This window comes from Typopeltis vanoorti, chromosome 4, assembly GCF_054136105.1.
Source record: "Typopeltis vanoorti isolate ZY-2024b chromosome 4, IOZ_Tvanoo_1.0, whole genome shotgun sequence".
Lineage (NCBI taxonomy): Eukaryota > Metazoa > Arthropoda > Arachnida > Uropygi > Thelyphonidae > Typopeltis > Typopeltis vanoorti.
The window spans coordinates 155,288,706-155,307,396 of NC_143552.1; the positions used below are offsets into that span (position 1 = coordinate 155,288,706).

The window sequence follows — 18,691 nt, forward strand, 5'->3', positions numbered from 1 at the left end:
CATGTAAATAGCATATCAAATAACTGAAAATTGAATGTTACATTATTTACATAAAAATCTGGTACTTCTTTTTCAGATTTAGTACCTTTTTCCTGCATAAGTTAGTACAAAATTTTTTTCTGGATGGTCACCCTGGCTTCACCTCAGCTCGAATTTCTACTTAGCTGAGGCCTAGTGAAAATCACGACTCTTCCACCGTTACTTCGCGCGTTGTTTTTTTTTTTTTTCTTTTCTAAAGTTCGGTCTTGCTAGCAGTCCTTTTGTGACTGCGAGATCTTTCTTTGCTGGTGGATTATCGATTTGATCTACTGGATTTCACATTTGGGTTCTAGGACCCGCTTATCAAACTTAAAGTTTTGATACTTGACATTGACAGACATCCAGACGTGGAAAAACTAATTGATGAAACGAAATTCGAAGACGTATATCAGGAATTTATCCCATTATGTGAAGTACTTAATAATAACTTGCCAGGAAGAGTAAAGCTCTATGACATATTTCCCCCCCCCACAATCGTCATAGACGACAGTCTGGACAACCGATACCATGAGAACATGACGGCGTCGGACAGCGTCATGTTCTCATGGTATCACTCAGGTATCACTAGATCCTGAGGATGCGGCAATATCCCAAAGCAATGCTCACCATATATTGGATACAGCTGACACACAGGAAGATTTCCAAACAGTTAAAAATAAAAAAAAGGAAAATCTCCGTTACTAGAGAAACACCCATAATAATACAAATTCAAAAGAAAGAATATCCCAGTCATCCTAAGAGATAAAAATCACTGGACATACATCAGTTTTCACTTCACTCCGAACTCTAGAAATATCATTTACGAAAGCCACCAATACGGAAGAAAGAATTCGCATCCAACCAAAAAATTCTACCGATTACAGACAACTAACCAAATTACTGGATAATTGCACCTACCCTACCATACATTTACACTCAATAGTGAAACGAACCTCAAAGTTATGCTCAGAGGGGTAATAGAATCAATTACAACAGACGAAGTTCAAGCAGACCTCCAAAAACAGAGGCTTCAGACCCACTAAAGTCAGCCGTATGCATAGAGCTCATAAAACACTACATCCTCTAGTATTGGTAGAAATCAGCAAAGACCAGAAACATATCTACGATCTTGAAACTATCTGTGATTTAGTCATAAAGACTGAATCATTAAAGCACAAATCAATAAATCAAGGTCATCGCTGCCGAAAGTTTGCCCACTCACAAGGCTGCTGCAAAGCAGATTACCGATGTGCGTTAAATGTGGTGGCAAACATGCAAAAATTGAATGCCAAAAACCACGCACACAACCAGCAAAGTGTGCAAATTGTGGAGGCCCATACCCAGCAAACTACAGGGGCTGCATAGCATTTCCTTAAAACCAGAAGACACAATTCCAAACCAGCAGACCCGTACAAGAACGCACGTCTTCCCATCAAACCACAGTCTCCACAACGGACGGAAGGACGTACGCTTAAGTAGCAAGACCAACCTACCTAAAAGATCCAAAGTCAAGAATAAACCATTCACAGCAAACCAACAGACCTATTCTACACAATATAACAAGCTGCATAGGAGAAATACTTGCTGAACGCCGGCAGACCAACCCAAGTCAAGGATATCATCCTAAGACACACACACAGTCACTGTTCTCTGAAATACTTAATGGATAAGTCCAAAAGAAAACCTATTTCGTTACAGATTGTAAGCTGTAACTCCAACAGACTACCAAACAAAATACAAGAACTAAAGGAGTTCGCAGCAGAAACCCAAGCAGAGATCATTCCCATAAATGAATCACATCTCCGTCCAAGCGACAAGATCAGAATCAACAGTTATATTACATACCGTACAGACAGAACCTATGCAAGAGGAGGAGGCGCCGCCATCTTTGTCAAACGAAACATAAAGCATATACAATAGCCGAACCCCAAACAGAACACATGGAAACAATAGGAATAGAAATACATATGCAAAGCACAAGCAGTATTACGATCTTTGCATCCTACAACTCGCAGATGTCTTCCTAATTCCAAAACCTGGAAAAAATACACAGTTTCCTCAGAACTATATACTGATCAGCCTCCTATCATGCGTAGGTAAGATAGCCGAACGTGTGCTATACGCACACGTATTCAAGAGGCAGCAGATAACAACCACGTCATACAAGACGAGCAATTCGGCTTTAGGAAACATCACTCCACAACGCTTCAAATTTACATACTCGTTGAATACATCACCCAAGGTTATGAATGGCACTCAGCACTCAAGTGAGTCTTCCTGGACATACAAACTCAAGCATTTGATAGAATTTGGCATTAGGGTCTAATTTTCAAACTACATCGAGCAGGATTCCCATTACCACTAGTTCTACTTATTGAATCATATCTGAGCAATAGACAATTCAGAATAAAAATCAATGGAGTCAGATCCACTGCAAGAAGAACTATGGCTGGAGTCCCTCAAGGCTCTTTGCTATCTCTCTTACTCTTTTCCGTATACATGGCAGATCTCCCCATGTTATCCCCATCCATCACTGCCCTCTACGCCGTTGATACGATTATCATAGCCAGGTCACTCCGTCTGCAACTGGCCATAAACAAACTGCAGATAGCAATCAACGTATTAGAGAATTGGTACAGCAAATGGCGTATATCAATCAAGCCAAGGAAAAGCTCCGCAGTACTATTTACCAGACGTAAAGCAGATCTGAACATAACCACCCAAATGTTTGGAAAAATCATTCCTTAGCACAACCAAATATCTAGAAGTTCAGCTTGATAAACGCCTAAACTTCAAGACACATAAATAGTGTCTTCACTAAAGCTAATCAGACTACAGCACAGCTTTACCCATTCTTGAACAGGAACAGCTTCCTAAGCATAATCAACAAGGTTCTCTTCTACAAATCACTGATAAGACCTCAACTAACTTACGAGCCAATGACGCACGACTAAACGAAAGATCCAAACACTACAAACGATCCAGAACAAATGTCCAAGAATGGCGTTTAATGCCCCTTGGTTCATGAGAAACCTTCGATTACACCAGGAAGCCAACCTTCCAGATATCAAGACCTACATGAGAGGCATTGCAGAAAAAAATCTTCACAGTCACCGATAATCAACCATATCAGCTAATTCGACAATCAGCAGACTACAAGCCCTCAGATCGCTTCCAACACAGAAAACCGAAATGCTCACAAAGAGCGGGTAATTAACACACAATAATCCCGTCACCCACAAACTAAAATTGAGATGAAGGGACGAAGAGTCAAGGATTCTTCATCCCTTTCGATATCGGCTGCGCTGATAAAATAGTACGTATCTAGGGAGGGGTGGGGTGGGCTGTCCGCCCCGGGCGGCACTTTGACCTCTTTGAACTTTTGCAGTTAATTCTGAAACACAATCTCGAGACTCAGTTCCAAATATTGTAATACTACTGCGAGTTTTCCTAGCAATTGTTGTAAGTGTTGCTAGTTGTGAGAGGAGTTTTTCTAAATAAAATTGATTAAGAATTACCTACAATACTATGAAATAGACTTCGCCAATGTCATCGACGATTTTGCTAACAGAAAAGCAAGAAAAATAACATTTTAGAATGTTGAAATTAAAGTTTTACTTCAAATATAAACATATTGTTTTAATTTATTTCCCTCTACGTCGTTTTGACTTTTTGTAGTATTGTTGGTGTGTATGGGAGGAGCGGCAAAAGCGCTAGCTACACCCTGGTTTCTCCTCATAAACTTAAAACCTATATCGAACAGACTTGGTAGTAATTACATGTAAAGGCAACTATTATAATTAATAATAATAAAACAGAAAATGTATACGGTGTGAATTTGGTTATATTTGGATTCCATTGGGCACTAGATGAACTTCGGTTTCCGGGTCGAAAACTAATAATAATAATAATAGTAATAGTAATAATAATGCTTTTCAAGGATTTAGGCCTAGAGTGGCCTGTTCCGTCTTAGAAGTCATCATTGAATCTCTTAAGAGGACGTCCTGGTTTTCTTAATGGTTTGTAATTTAGAGCTTTTTTTTTTTTTTTTTTTTTTTTATAATCTTTCTGATTTTATTCTTCTAACGTGTTCCATTGATTTATGTTTATATTTAAAAATTTTTTTTTCTATTATTGATTCCTGGTTTAATTCTTTCATAAATAATAATAAATTTTAAAATAAATTAATGAAACACAAACGGTTTTCGAAAAAATGAAAATAAAAAAGCTCATTTGTTTTTCTAAAAAAAAAAACCGTTTTTTTTTAAATCCTATATTGTGTTAACAATTATATAATTTTTTGTATATCTATGAATAAACTGAATAAACTGATATATCCACAGCAATGCGTGTGTGTGTGTGTGTGTGTGTGCGCGTGTGCGTGCGTACGTGCGTGCGTGCGCGCACTTAATGTATTTTGTGAGATAGAGTATTACAGTTTAGGGAAAAAAATTTTTTTTTTTCGGATTCACCAAATGGAGAAAATAATTACAAATGTTAATAAATGAACTCTATATTTTTTTCATATTAATTTTTAAGTACAGTGACAATTTATGCAATCATGCTGAAATTTCTGTTTGATGATTGGATCTAATATAATCCGTTCACATTTAAAGAAAATGTTCCAAGTTCCTGTATATGCATTTTGAACTAAATTCGCGTTATATTAAATAAACAAAAACTTAAATTGTCAGACAATTTACACGATTATCATTTCTTTAGGAAACCATTAAACATTCCCACCAAGAGATATTTCTTATCGCATATTTTGAAATTTGGCCACTGCTTTCTTTCCCTCAGAAATTGCGTGCTTCCGAAACTCGGCTGGTAACAGATGTCGAACTGTAGTTTCCAAAGCAGGTGTAGTTAGGATACTCTTTTTACCACGATGAGCTTCGATCGATTCAGCTGCAATTCCTTGGAATAAGTTCCACACAAAATTATTTATCATATCTATTGCAGTTTCGGAAATTGCAACGTCCGGATGATTTTGTTTCAGGATCCTATATACATATTTGCTGAATACTTCACTTTTTTTTTGAGCACGTGAGTATAAAGTGGCTTGTCGGCTGCTTATCTTTTTTTTGGTCATATTTAATCTTGTAACACTTATAATTTATCTATAAAAATTTGCCTAGAATTAAATGTCCCGTTAACACTGAACGGAAATAGTTAAAAATGGAATTCTAATATTCTGAGATTGAATTTACGACATAGCGTGTATGACATCTCTTTATGCTATTTGCTTGGTTAACAACGTGCCTGTATCACCTTCTAAACTGTTTGAATTGTTAGCAGACGACAACGCTCGAGACGTAAATAAAGAATTTCGTGGTTTACACTATAAATGCGAAATTATCGGCATAATTTTAATTGCTTTCTATTATAGTTATTTTTTAAATATATTTATAAAATATATTTATAAAATATATTTAAATATATATTTAAATATATTTTAATATATTTAAAATATATTTTTATTTTATAAAAATCAGTATGTTCCTTTAATTACTGCTGCGGTTAAGTGACGAAAAAAAAAAGCAATGTCTAGAATTCTAATTATTATTTATCTGTAAATACTCGTGTATGCATCATCTAAGGTTGATTTTGCAGCGTTGTGAAGTTAAAAACCTAATGTCAGATCGGGGTTGGGGAGGGGGGGGAATCCCACTTCTCTGCGCTAATCGACTAACTCTGGAATCGGCTAAAAAAAAAAAAAAAACATAGCGAGTTGTTTATCACTCTGTAGTGATGAAGGGATAGAATCTGCTGCCTACCGATTTGACCAATGAAAAGGATTCAGAGGATTTATATTATTATTATTATTATTATTATTGGTACCTCCATGAAATTCATAGACTCACTGCATGAGTCCACCATCATTCCTAAAAATCAATTACTAACAAGCATTTGTATAATACCTGTCATACTTTGCTTTGAACTCATTCGCTAACAAAAAAAACTCACAAATGACTCTGGGAAACCAATGCATTCATTCACTACTCGGCAGGGAAAATATCTAATCCTCTAGCCCTTGCTAACTGCACTCTTGCAGGAACCATCCCTGGTTTTCCATATTCGTCATCCTCCGTATGAATCCTATAAAACTCTTTAAGTAATTTATATATTTCTATTCATATTTCCCTTTTCCTGCCTATCAGCTAATTTCTGTAATTCACATCCCCGCAATATATCCTTACATTGAGCAACCTGTAGACTTCCTCCTTTGCAGTCTTGTTCACTCACCTTTGGATCGTTTCAACCACTTCAACAATTCCAAAAAAAACTCAAACGACCAGATCTGTGCAGAAAATGCATCAAATTCCTGGCTATATTAATTTTTTGCAGCTCATTTCCATCAATGTAGTACACAGCTCGTATTCTTTTCATCCAAAACCTTACCACATTAAATCGCTAGCCGTTCTTCTTTGCCACACTGCCAATCTACATACCTAGATAAATTATATATTTATTATTATTATTATTATTATTATCATCATCAACAGACCTCCATGGAGCCAAGAGACTCATCGTGAGAGGTCCCACTCTCACATGCACAGCTCATCATACCTCGACTTAAATGCATCGCTGTCCTTGCGCTCACCACACTCTCAGGCAATGCATTCCAATTACCTATCGCTCTCCATGCAAAAAATCTACTCCTTATCCCCCTTACCTACATCCACATTATACAGCTTCCAGGAATGACCTCTCCCCCTGTCTCCAGATATTCTATGAAAAATCTCATCCACGTTAAGCTGATAATTACCCCTTACCAATTTGCACACGCACTCGCCCATTCAGACAGGCTATTTAGGTCCTATTAAGCCCCAACTTTTCATTATCTGCAAACAACTGTCTCGATCATCTCTCCCTGCTTCCATTTATCCATTAGGCTCTGTAATTTGCATTCTCTCAATCCGTTCTCATATTCCACATTACACACACAAAAAACAAACAAACTTAGTCAATCGCCTCTGGGCCATCCTTTTGAAAACCTGGCGACCAAATCTGTGTATGGTAATCCATATGAAGCCTGATCGAAACCTTGTACAATGGAATCAAAACATCTTTACTTCTAGAGGTCAGTGTTCTCCGCATCATTCCCATAATCCGCTGTGTTGTCCTCACAATTTTAGCAATGTCCAGAAAATTTCAAGTCCCTATCCACCATCACCCCTTATCCACATTATCTTTCATCTCCTCCATCTCTTCTAAAATATCTCCATCAATCCTGTACTCTGCATCCCATCTCTGCTTTCCAAATTTTAACCCCTGACAATTTGCAATATGAAGCCGGCATCCTCACACACACTCGCCAATTCAGACAGGCTATTTAGGTCCTGTTGCAAAGCTACAACTTCTGCCCTCCTTCTCATAACGATTCCCAACTTTTCATTATCTGCAAACAACTCACCATTTAAGCCCTTTCCAGTGTATGTCATTGGAAATTACCAATTATATAAAAATGGCTCCAAAACCTGGGGTACGCACCTAGTGACCTTCCTCTTCTGGGATATCATTCGCCTCCCATACACAACTTGCTGATACCCACCAGACAGCTAATTTCCAATCCAATGTACTAATCTACTGTACGAAGCCATCTGTTCCAATTTAGCTACTAGGTTTATCATTTGGCATCTTATTTATAATAAGTAGGGTGGTGTTTTGCGTTTGATGGGAAAATCGGACACATCCAATGCTTAGTGCAAATCAGAATAAGTTTTGGTCTCAGCACAGGTTGTAGCGAATTAATTTCTACTGTTTGTAAAGATGTCAGACTACTCCTTCTACGTTAACTCATAGTTAGCTCAAGTTATCGATGAATCAGGCTTTCAAGGGAGATATTATTGAAGTGAATGCTGGCATATCGCTTTTACATTATCTGTATTTAAATATAGAGATTTAAATATAAATTATGATACCTCGCTTGTATACTATCTCCTCCAACTCAATTTAAATATCGAGCTAATGTAAACATGAAGAATAAATAAACCCTTTATGGCCTTATTTATTTCCTCTAAGAAGGCAGGCAACACTCTTTTAGCCCTCTTTGGAAATTGGTAAGCAGCCGGTTTATATCCTTTACCATTGTTACAACTGAGTGAATTTCTGTAGCGTGTTTGACAAGAAATGACACAAACGCTGCAGTCACATTCTCATGCTAATCCTATCTGATCTGTATTATATGCACTCATGAGAACACACGCAATAAATACTACAATTGACAGTCCATTACGTTAAGTTTGAGGGTCTAAAAACTTTTTTTATAATGTCTGCTTACATTTTCTGAATATTAAATACCTCTGAAATTGTCCCAAGGCCTATAAAAAAAGTCTAGTTTAGTTCATTATGAAAACATAATAATTTTGCATTGTTTTAAGATGCAGTGGCGTAGTTAGGTGGGGTGTGGATGGGGAGATTCGCCAGGGCGGCACTTTTTTGGAGGTTTATGTTAGCTTAGTAATTTTTATTACTTAATTAATAATTAGTTTTTAACAACTTTACTTGCAACTAAAATAAATAAAATATAAATATAACAAAACTGTTACATTTCCCTATCATACTCTAATTCAAATTCTTAAAAAAATAAATCAATAAACGCATGGCATGGCGATTGAGAACTATTCAGGACGAGTCTATAGAAATTTTGAGAGAAAAAGTAAGAAGGATCGAGCAAGTAAAAGAAGCAAAATATTTTTCTATGATATTCGACAACATCCCTGATATTTCTCATAAGGACCAAACTAGCCAAGTTTTACGCTACCTTATGATCGATGGGTTCTCGCAGTTAGCCTAGAGGCTATGCGCTTCGCTACCATACGTCTGGAGAAGGAGTGTCATGGGTTCGATTCCCGTCGACGATGTGAGGAGCTCAAGGATCTTTCTCAGTCATAGCCAAGTTAGCCGGTGTTGGGCGTGGACAGCAGGTTTTTTCCCACCAGTTTATCTGGGGTTTTTCATCTCACAAGCAGGCAAGCTTGTGAGATGCCGTAAAGCTAAATAAAATCAATGACCGATGGAAATAAAGTGGTGGTTGTGGAATCATTTGTTGATTTCATTGAAACAAAAGTAAAACCGCCGAGAATATTTCAACTATGATTTTGCAAAAATGAGAAAACGATGCAATTGATATTCAGAATTGTAGAGGACAAGCATATGATAATGCTGCTGTGATGGCTGGTCAACATACTGGCGTTCAGAGATGCATCAAGGAGATTAATGGAAAAGCTGAATTTGGCGGGTGTACATGCAGCTTCTGTTGCTGCGAATTCTGTTATAACCTTTTTTGGAAGTGGGGAGCGTTTGTTGACGTTTTTTTCTTCCTCAACCCATCGCTTGGATATTTTGACTTCAGTGACTGGTCAAAGTGTCAAACGTGTAGAAGAAACTCGGTGGAGTGCACGGGGAGATGCTGTGAGTGTTGTAAAAAAATTATTCCAAAATCTTAAGTACTGTTTCGTTAACAATTCATTAGTTTACGCCAAAGAAATTTGTGGCGATCTGGGGATAGTCATTGATCGTTGGCGTAGAAAGAAGAAGCTGATGGCAGGTGAAGAATCACGAGATGCTAAATTGAATGATCTTTTGAATGATAAATACGAATGTCAACTAAATCATGATCACGATGAGATTAATAAGGAAGAGTTCCTCGCTGAGAGAAAAAGACTTCAGAGTTTTATTTCTGTTTGCTGCTACGCAAGACGAAACAGCGATGTGGAAGAACGGTCCCCTTAAACTTTTGCGGTTTATTCTTAAATGCAGTCTCGAGAATTCATTTCCAAATATTGTAATACTACTGCGAATTTTCCTCACAATTGCTGTAAGTGTTGCTAGTTGGGAGAGGAGTTTTTCTAAATTAAAACTGATGAAGAATTATCTAAAATCTACAATGATTACCTTGCGTTTCAGAAATCTTGATGTCTATAGAAGCAACTGAATGATGAAACAGACTTCGACAATGCCATCGATTTTGCTAACAGAAAAGGAAGAATGTTGGAATTAAAGTTTAAAAATAAACATAGTGTTTTAATTTATTTCACTATACGTCGTTTATTTCACTATACGTCCTTTTGATTTTTTTGTAGTATTTTTGGTGTGTATTGAGAGGGGCGGCAAACTCAGGAACCGCCTCGGGTGGCAAAAGATCTAGCTACGCCACCGATCTGGTATCTTTGTGATTGCGTTGACAAATGATCAAATTTTGGAAAATTATTATTATTATTATTATTAGTTTGGTCGGGACGAGATCCACGTGGTTATGTAATTGAAATGTTACCTAATAAAGAAAATGTATAATCATAATCCGGTTTTTCTGCAAATAAGACTAACTGAAAATAGTGGTTTAAGTTAATTAGTAACAATTAAGGTTCTTCCTACCTTAATTGTACACAGCAAATATTTAACAATATTTGGAATTAACTAAGGGGAGAAAAAGTCCCAAAACAATTGAACTTGATAATGAAAAAAAAATTAAATGAAAGTATAATAAATGTTATAGCTTTTTAGACATTAAATGTTAGCCTCTCGAACTTTGGAAAGAGATGTATTAGTGCACTGCTAAAAAGACACGAACTCACTCTGCTCTGGAATCTGTATATTTGCCTTTTTTTAATTATAATAGGGTGTCGAATGCTTTGTAAACATTTCAAGGGCATTTTTGCTTTGTTTTGCCTACTTAGTATTAATGGCTGCTTAGTATTTTTTTTTTCTTTTCTTAACAGTATTTAAATTTACAAGGGCAAAGTGGATATCGAAGATCCAACATTATTTCAAAGGCGAATGTTTGTAGAAACTATGAACGTTTCGTTAGTTGACCCGAGAGCTTACGAGAATTCGATTCCCGGAGTTGCCTTATCTTTCACTACTTAAAAGACATGGGCGCTTCTCAAGCGCCCATGTCTTTTAAGTAGTGAAAGATATGGCAACTCGAGGATGCCGAGGATTGTATTCCCTTAAGTTGTCAAGTCAACTTACGAAACTTTCATAGTGTCTACAAACATTCGCCTTTGAAATAATGTTGGATCTTCGATATCCACTTTGTCCATGTAATTTTACATCGACCAAATGAATCCTCTTTCTTTTAGCACTTTTATTTAGATTTATTTTTTATTTTGGCTATCTTCATTTTCATTTCTGATGCTGTCCTCTTTCCGGTCTCAGTTTAATTTCACGTGAAGATGCCTTTAGTTTTTATTGACAAGTTTATTTTTTTCTTATCCATTCCAGTTTGTTATCCGTTTTGTCCGTTTATGTTCCAACTTTTGAACTTGGAAAAGCAATCAAATGTTTGCGTTTAAAATTGTTATTGTTTCAGACCAGCTTCTACTGCAAAACAGTGACCTCTGTCCTGCTTATAAATATAAAAGCAGGACAGAGATATAAATCGATATATAAATATATCGAATTTTAACTTTTTTTCTTTGGACTTTTTGAGATATTTACAAGCAGGCGTACTTACAATTCACTTAACTGTTCCGCCAAAGTAATGCAAATTTTTTTATTATTATTATTGATGCATTTCATTTATTAAATACATAAATAAAAGGATCCTCATTAACTTCAACAAATAAAAGTGTTTTCTAATACAGTTTAATAATAATTAAGTTTTCAGAGAGTAGTTGTTTGGAGCCAGTTTATGAACTCACTTTATGCACTAAGATCTTTCATTCCCCCCCCACACACACACACACTTTCCCGATTCTTACACAAAGGAGAATTTAAGAAGAATCTTATACTAATGCCATTATTATTTTTCATATTTCTAATCTGTAAAAATACGATTTACAGCATTAAGAATGAAATTTCTGTTTCTCCTTGATCTTTCAGCATTCTCTGGGATCTGGAAAGAGGAGTGAAAGAAAAAGAGTTTCATGGGCACGAGGGTGATGTGATGAGTATGTCGCTTCATCCAGACAAGAATTCGTTTGTGACTGGCTCTGTGGACAGGTCCATTCGAGTAAGTAGGGAAACCCGCTTCATATCAGAGCGTATCAGTTTCATTTTGCATCATTCATTTTTTTCTTTTTTCTTTTTTTTTTTTTTTACTATTCATAAGCCGCATGGCTAAAACAGCATATGACCTAGAATAAAGGGGGAGGGAGGGAATTCAAGTTCAAATTACATTTTTATTCTTTCACGTTCGTTAAAAGAGGTTGAAATTGAAAAAGTTGAAAGAATATCTTACGTAGATGCGAGACCTAAAGATATTAATTACATGATGTTTTAGGTCAATTTTCAGACTTTTTCTACCATGGCAATGAGGGTTTATTCCTCACACGAAACTTCGATTTTTATCCCTAAGCTCAAAATTATCGATTGTTTACATAACGCATAATGTATAATACGAACTTATACATAATTCACCAAATACGTTACTAGTTAGGATTAGGAATATGAGGAATAAGTGCAACGAAAGTATGTGGCAGTAATTTACAATATTCTCGTGTCATTATCGTCTGGCTGTTAAAAAACGCACTTGACTTCCACAGAAGACGAACACGGAGATCAGCCGCAACCAATTTCTAATTAAAGATAAAAAAATTATTTAAGTTAAATTTAAATAAAATTAAATACTAAATAGATAAATAAAGAAAAATAATACGTAATAAATAAATAAATAAAATATAATAAACAAAGATAGAAAATGATGAATAATAAATAAATAAATATTAGGGTTATAGGGTCTAAGGATTAGGTTCTAATAGGACAAATAAAACACAAAAAATGATTTTTTTTATATTTTCACGAATACTTTCAATGAGTCTATATACCACTGAATTCTAGTTTTGAAGGAACCTTGTGCCATAGTATTATAAATTACAAGAAGATGTTGTGTAGTTCTTTCGGGGAGTTGAATAGTTAGTTTTAGCTCGCGAATTAAATATTTTATGATCCCTGTCGTTCGAGAAGGATGATGTGCAGATTTGTGGAGAATGCATCTTCCAGTAAAAGTGGGTTTTCTATAAACTGGTGTTATTAAATTAGCTGATGGTGAGCGGATGAGAATAATGTCTAAAAAAGGATAATTTGTTGTCTTTTTCAATTTCCATGATGAATTTGACACGAGGGTGTAACGTATTGATTTTAGATAAAAAAGTGGGTAAGGAATTTATATTGTGAATGAAAGTAAATGGCTTCTCCGAAAGAACTACACAACATCTTCTTGACTCCTACCAACTCAACCAAAACAACAAAGAATCAATAGTTGAGTTTCAATCCCATACATCTCCGACATTTAGAACCTATTTGAAGAATTCTGAGGAAATATGATTTAGTAGCTACTTATATTCCCATCAATAAACTATCCACGTATTTCCCATCGTCTAAAGATAAACTCTCAACTATGTCTCTTCCTTTGGACAAACCGAACATTCAATAGAAAAAAGAATACAAGAACATCAATCTCATATTCTTCACAACAAATCCGATAAGTCTGGATTGGCGTAATACGGAATACAGACAAACCACAACATTATCTGGTCTAAAACTCGCTTTCTACACAGAAGTCGAGTTTATAAATTCGAACGCCTACTTCACCGCCCTAACTTGAATGGCAATGACTGTCCTTGTCAAAAATATGGGAAAGTTTGATCCAAATAACACATTAATTTTTTTTGTAATTAAAGCCAATAATGATATTTACAAAGATAGAAGGTCCTAAGAAACAATCTGAATACTACATCTATCTAATGATCTGTTTAGTATGATATTATAAATTAAATATTTACATGATAATAAATTATATAATTTATTATCTAATATAATTTATTATAAATAATAAATTATTTAAATTTTTTATGCAATATATTTTACACTTGTATGATTAACCTTTTCTTTAGTGAAGCATAACACTAGTAGCGATTTGATATCAAACAGCTCGTACAAATTTGAATAAATCAATTGTTTGCATTCTACCTTGTAAAAAATGTTGTTCAGGCCACTGATGATAGTTTGTTAATTTCAAACAGAAATATTTGGCAGTATATTTAATAAATAATACTTTTCCTTTTGAACTGATAGTCTTCCTTTCTTTACTTTCAGCATTGAAATAAAGAAATTTAAAAACATGAAAATTATTTATTAATTTTGTTTATTTATTTATTTATTTTTTAAGTATAAAGCAGCCACTTTCGATAACTCCATGTCCATAGTGTAAACAATTTATTTCAGGAAAAGTACTAAGAACGTCGCTCGTGTGCTGCCCTCTATCGATGCATAATGTCATAAAAATGTAAAACACTCCCTAATGGCGGGTGGCGCATGGCTATCGTGTGAACTGACTGATGTCATTGTGATTACCTTATTTGTATTATAAGAATGTATTGGTGGAGGCTAGAATTTCTCGAATCTCAAGTCCTGAGATAAACAACTCGAGATTCGAAAACTTCATAAAGTTAATTTACAAATCTGAATGAGAAAAGCTTCTAATTTATTTTGATTTTAGTAAAATGTGTAACGTATCACAGATGATTAGACGATGATTAAAATTTTATGATAAATTAATGAAACCATTCAGTGACGGAAATAAATATAATGATATTCGCTATTTTAAACATCGATGTTTTTTCTTTAAATATCATACAATAATATCAACCAGCCACAACAACAACAACAACAACAAGAAATGCAACAAAACAACCACGCGTAATTTTTTTTTTTTTTTTTTTTGTTAATCAGTACCAAACATACTTTTATGCTGTAATGTATGATGAAGTTATTATTTAGCATTTTTAATTTTAAATTTGGATCCCATTTGAAAACGTCTTGGTAAGAAAAAATGATTTTATACTTTTAATTTGTCTTAATTTTATCATTTAATAAGAAAAAATGGAAGATATTATGGAGCCATCCATATTTTATAGCCAAATATTTTAAAAAGAAAAAGTAAAAAAGCTTCAACATTTACCACCAGAGTGCTTATGAGAATATAACTTGTGGCAAAGGAGTTGCCTTAATTTGCACTACTTAAAAGACAGAAGCTTTGTCCAGGAGCCCTTACGTGCTTAGTTAGGTTTCACTGCCGCTTGACAACTGTTTTCAAAGGCAGAAACCTAGAAAGAAAGAAAGAAAAAGAGAGAGAGAGACAGAGAGAGAGAAAGAGCTCTTGGTTAGTGCATAAACAGTTATTGAAGAGTAAAGAATCAAAGGGCTTCAGTTTAATCTTTCCGACATAGAATTGTTACTGTAGTTTATCTCTCTCTCTCTCTCTCTCTCTATAGGTTTCTGTCTCGTCCTGATAACAACTAAATGTTCGAAACATCTGTCAGGCCAGTAAAATCTAATTTAAGCAGTAATAAAAGATGAACACCTTTTGTAGGGTTTCCAGCGATGAGTCTTCTGACACCATAGAGACACCGAGTTATAATAACAACATCCGGGCTACTAAGCAGAGCTCCTGTGTGTTTTAAGTTGTGCAAACCAAAGAAAATCAGATGCCGAAGGATTGTAGACCGTCAATATGTGTATATAGTTATGTGACCAGATGTACAGCATTATGCTCTATTGTACAGCATTTACCGGTCCTGTACAGCAAAACCTACAGCATTTTAAATATTTTATTCACCTTAAGAGAAAGAGTAAACTACGAACATACTTACATTTTTAAAGTTTGACAAAATTACCATCGTCAATCAGTGTAATCTAAATTTATGTAATACCAACGTTTTATGTTTTGTTTTTATTCTATAATTTACATAGTGTATGTTTATTGCATATAATTTGTATTCTGTTTTATAAAAAATATTACCTATTTTTACTGTGCAATTCACAAACATCTGTAACAAATTGTAATTGGGCTAATGCCCGTAATAAACGTTATTATTATCATAAAACAAAGTTTGGATTTGATATCTGTTGCTTTTAAATTTCGTTCATAAAATAAACAATTATGCGTGACAGCAAAAGCTGTATTTTCCTTTTTATACAAAGTCGATTGTGGAGCAAAGGCAACCACGAAATGATATATCAACCATAGTTATAGTAATGGTAATTTAAAGAATGATTGTATGTTTCAAAATCAAAGTTTTACCTGTAGACATAGTATTACACGAGTTGTTTTTGATATCATAGATCGCAGAAGTGATACTTCGGCAAAAAGATATAACAAAGTAACTTTGCTATATGTTTTTTTTTTATACGTTTAAAAATTGGAAAGTTTATAATTATTTAAAAATATTTAATTATTTTTTAATAATCAGGTTTAAACCAGCTATCATCAAGAATGTATTACATGCAGAATATTTTATTGAAAAGGTATGATTATGTTTCTGTTGGCATAAGAAGAAATAAGCAATTTTAGAATATACGCCTGGGAAGGCAAACTTGCAAAGCAGGAAACAAAAGTTATGCAACCAGTGGAACGTGTCCAGCATTGGTCCTTGGATAATCTGGTCACTATAGTAGACGTTCTCCGGTGTTTTTATTTATGAACTTCAGTTTTCTGTTTCTGTTCTTTATGTCTTTATACTTGTAGAAAAGTACAAGTGGGTGTTTATTTGTTTATATGCAGTAGTAACGTGCACACAGGGCCGGATTAAACCCATAGAGGCCCTAAGCACTTAAAAAATTTTGGTGCCCCATATATATGTAATTCAAAATATAAACAATAATAAACAACAAAATAAATTTCTATTTTTCAAATTGAAACAAAACTTATTGTAAGATGAGAAATAATGTTTATTTTTTTATACTTCAACTTTATTTAGATTTGAAAAGTTTTCTCCTACTTCTTTTAATTGCAAAGTCTTTGATCAGATTCTCAAAATGAATCTTACGTAACGCATCTGCTTCTATACTTAGTAGCGATAAGGCATTCAACCTGCCTTGTTGCATAGTTGTTCTGATGGGATTTTTAATATACTTCAACTGAGAAAATGAACGCTCAGCTGAGCAATTTGTGACCATTAATGTTAAAAGTATACGAAAGGCAATGTCTACATTTGAAAAGGCACACTCAATATTGTCTTCTACAATTATTTTATAAAGTTCAGCATGACTGAATCTTGTTTTTACATTTTTTTTTTTTTTTTTTTTTTTTTTTTTGTTGCGCTGAACTTATGGCGCACATGAGTGAAACTGCTGAAGCTCAGCTGAGAAATTAGTGTTCAAGTCCTCTGGGAAAGCATCAATCAGCTTTTGACACCACTGAGAATACTTTTCAATTTCAGTAGATGATGAAGTCACTGAAGTAGCATCATGTGGCACATCACTTAGAAAAGAAAATCTCTCTGATCAATTTGTCAGCTTTTCTTACACTTTTTTCTGATCACTTTGTATATCTCTCCTCTTCTTCTCATCTCAGTTTCAAGTTTGTCAACAATTGTCCAAAAGGTGGTGATACGAAATTTCTCTCTGGCATTCAGATATACTTCTGGAGCATCTCCGTCATTGGTTACCTTCTTTCTGATACGTTTGCGAGTTTCAGCTGCCTTGTAATCAACATCTGGTAGCACTCCCTTTGTAGCTGCTTCATCTTTCAAATTCATTTCGTGAAGTGCAAAATTGGTCAGCTAATGATCCATACGGGTCTGCACATGTTTTTAAGTTGACATCACCGTATTGTAGAACAACTTGACTTTATGAAACTTTTGCAAAATCTCATCCCAAAAATTCAACATAAAAACGAATTCTAGCTCTTGCATCTTATTTGCAATATCATCCGCTTCTCTTCTAGTGTCTCCGTTTTGTGACTGGTCTTCGGCTATACAGTCTAACGCTTCTAAAATTTGAAGGAAAGATTTCAAAATTGCTGCTGTTGCCATAGCATGTGCCTCCCATCTGGTACAAGAGAGGGATTTTAAGACATTTTCATTTCCAATACAACCTTTAAGAATTGTCCACCGGCTGGTTGAGGCTGAAAAAAAAAAAAAAAAAAAAAGGTATAGAGCAACCGCACTGTAGAGAAGCAATTAACCGCCTCTTGACAGCAGTCAACACTTCGACCTACTGAATTTAGTGAATGAGCTGCACAGGGCACGTATATAGCAAACTTGTTTGTTTCTAAAATTTTTTGCTGCATCCCCTTATAACGCCCAGACATGTTAGCAGCGTTGTCATAAGACGGACCCCTACATTTTTAAAAATTTAGCTGACAAACTTTACGTAAGTACTGCAACACCTGATTTGCCATTTCCTCACCGGTATGGCCTTTCATTTCCATAAAGGTTAAAAAGCGTTCAATAGGCTCTCCATCTTTTAAGTACCAAAGTACAACACTTAACTGGTCGATATGTGAGAGATCTGGTGTTGAATCAACTGACAAGCTAAAATAACCAGAAGATTTTACTTCATCAACAATAAGCACGTGGACCTTTTGAGCCATAAGTTGAATGAGTTCCTCACAGGTGGCTTTGGACAGATAAGAAGGATTTCCTTTGCCACAATTTCCATATTTCGCAATGTGAACTGCCAAAAATGGATCCAACTGACTTACGAGCTCAAGCAGCCCTAAAAAGTTCCCATTTTGCAATGATCCAAATCTTTCTTCAGTTCCTCGAAAAGCAAAGCCACGTTCAGCTAATGTACGAATAACAGTTATGACACGCCTTAGGACATGTTCCCAGTAATCACACTCTTCCTGAATTTGTTTTTCCAACTGTTGTCCCAACCCTACACCTTGTCCGCGAGTTAAGTATGTTAGCATAGGGTCTTAGTGAGTAGTGCTTTTTTCATG

General features: G+C 35.0%; 1 protein-coding gene across 1 annotated transcript in view; it reads left to right on the forward strand.

Moving 5' to 3' along the window:
- Gbeta76C (guanine nucleotide-binding protein subunit beta-2) overlaps positions 1–18,691 on the forward strand; it is an 81,861-nt gene that overhangs the window by 47,488 nt on the left and 15,682 nt on the right. The window contains exon 6 of the mRNA XM_090392184.1: positions 11,848–11,977. Within this exon, the coding sequence (XP_090248310.1) occupies positions 11,848–11,977 (130 nt within the window). The remainder of the gene's footprint in view (positions 1–11,847; positions 11,978–18,691) is intronic.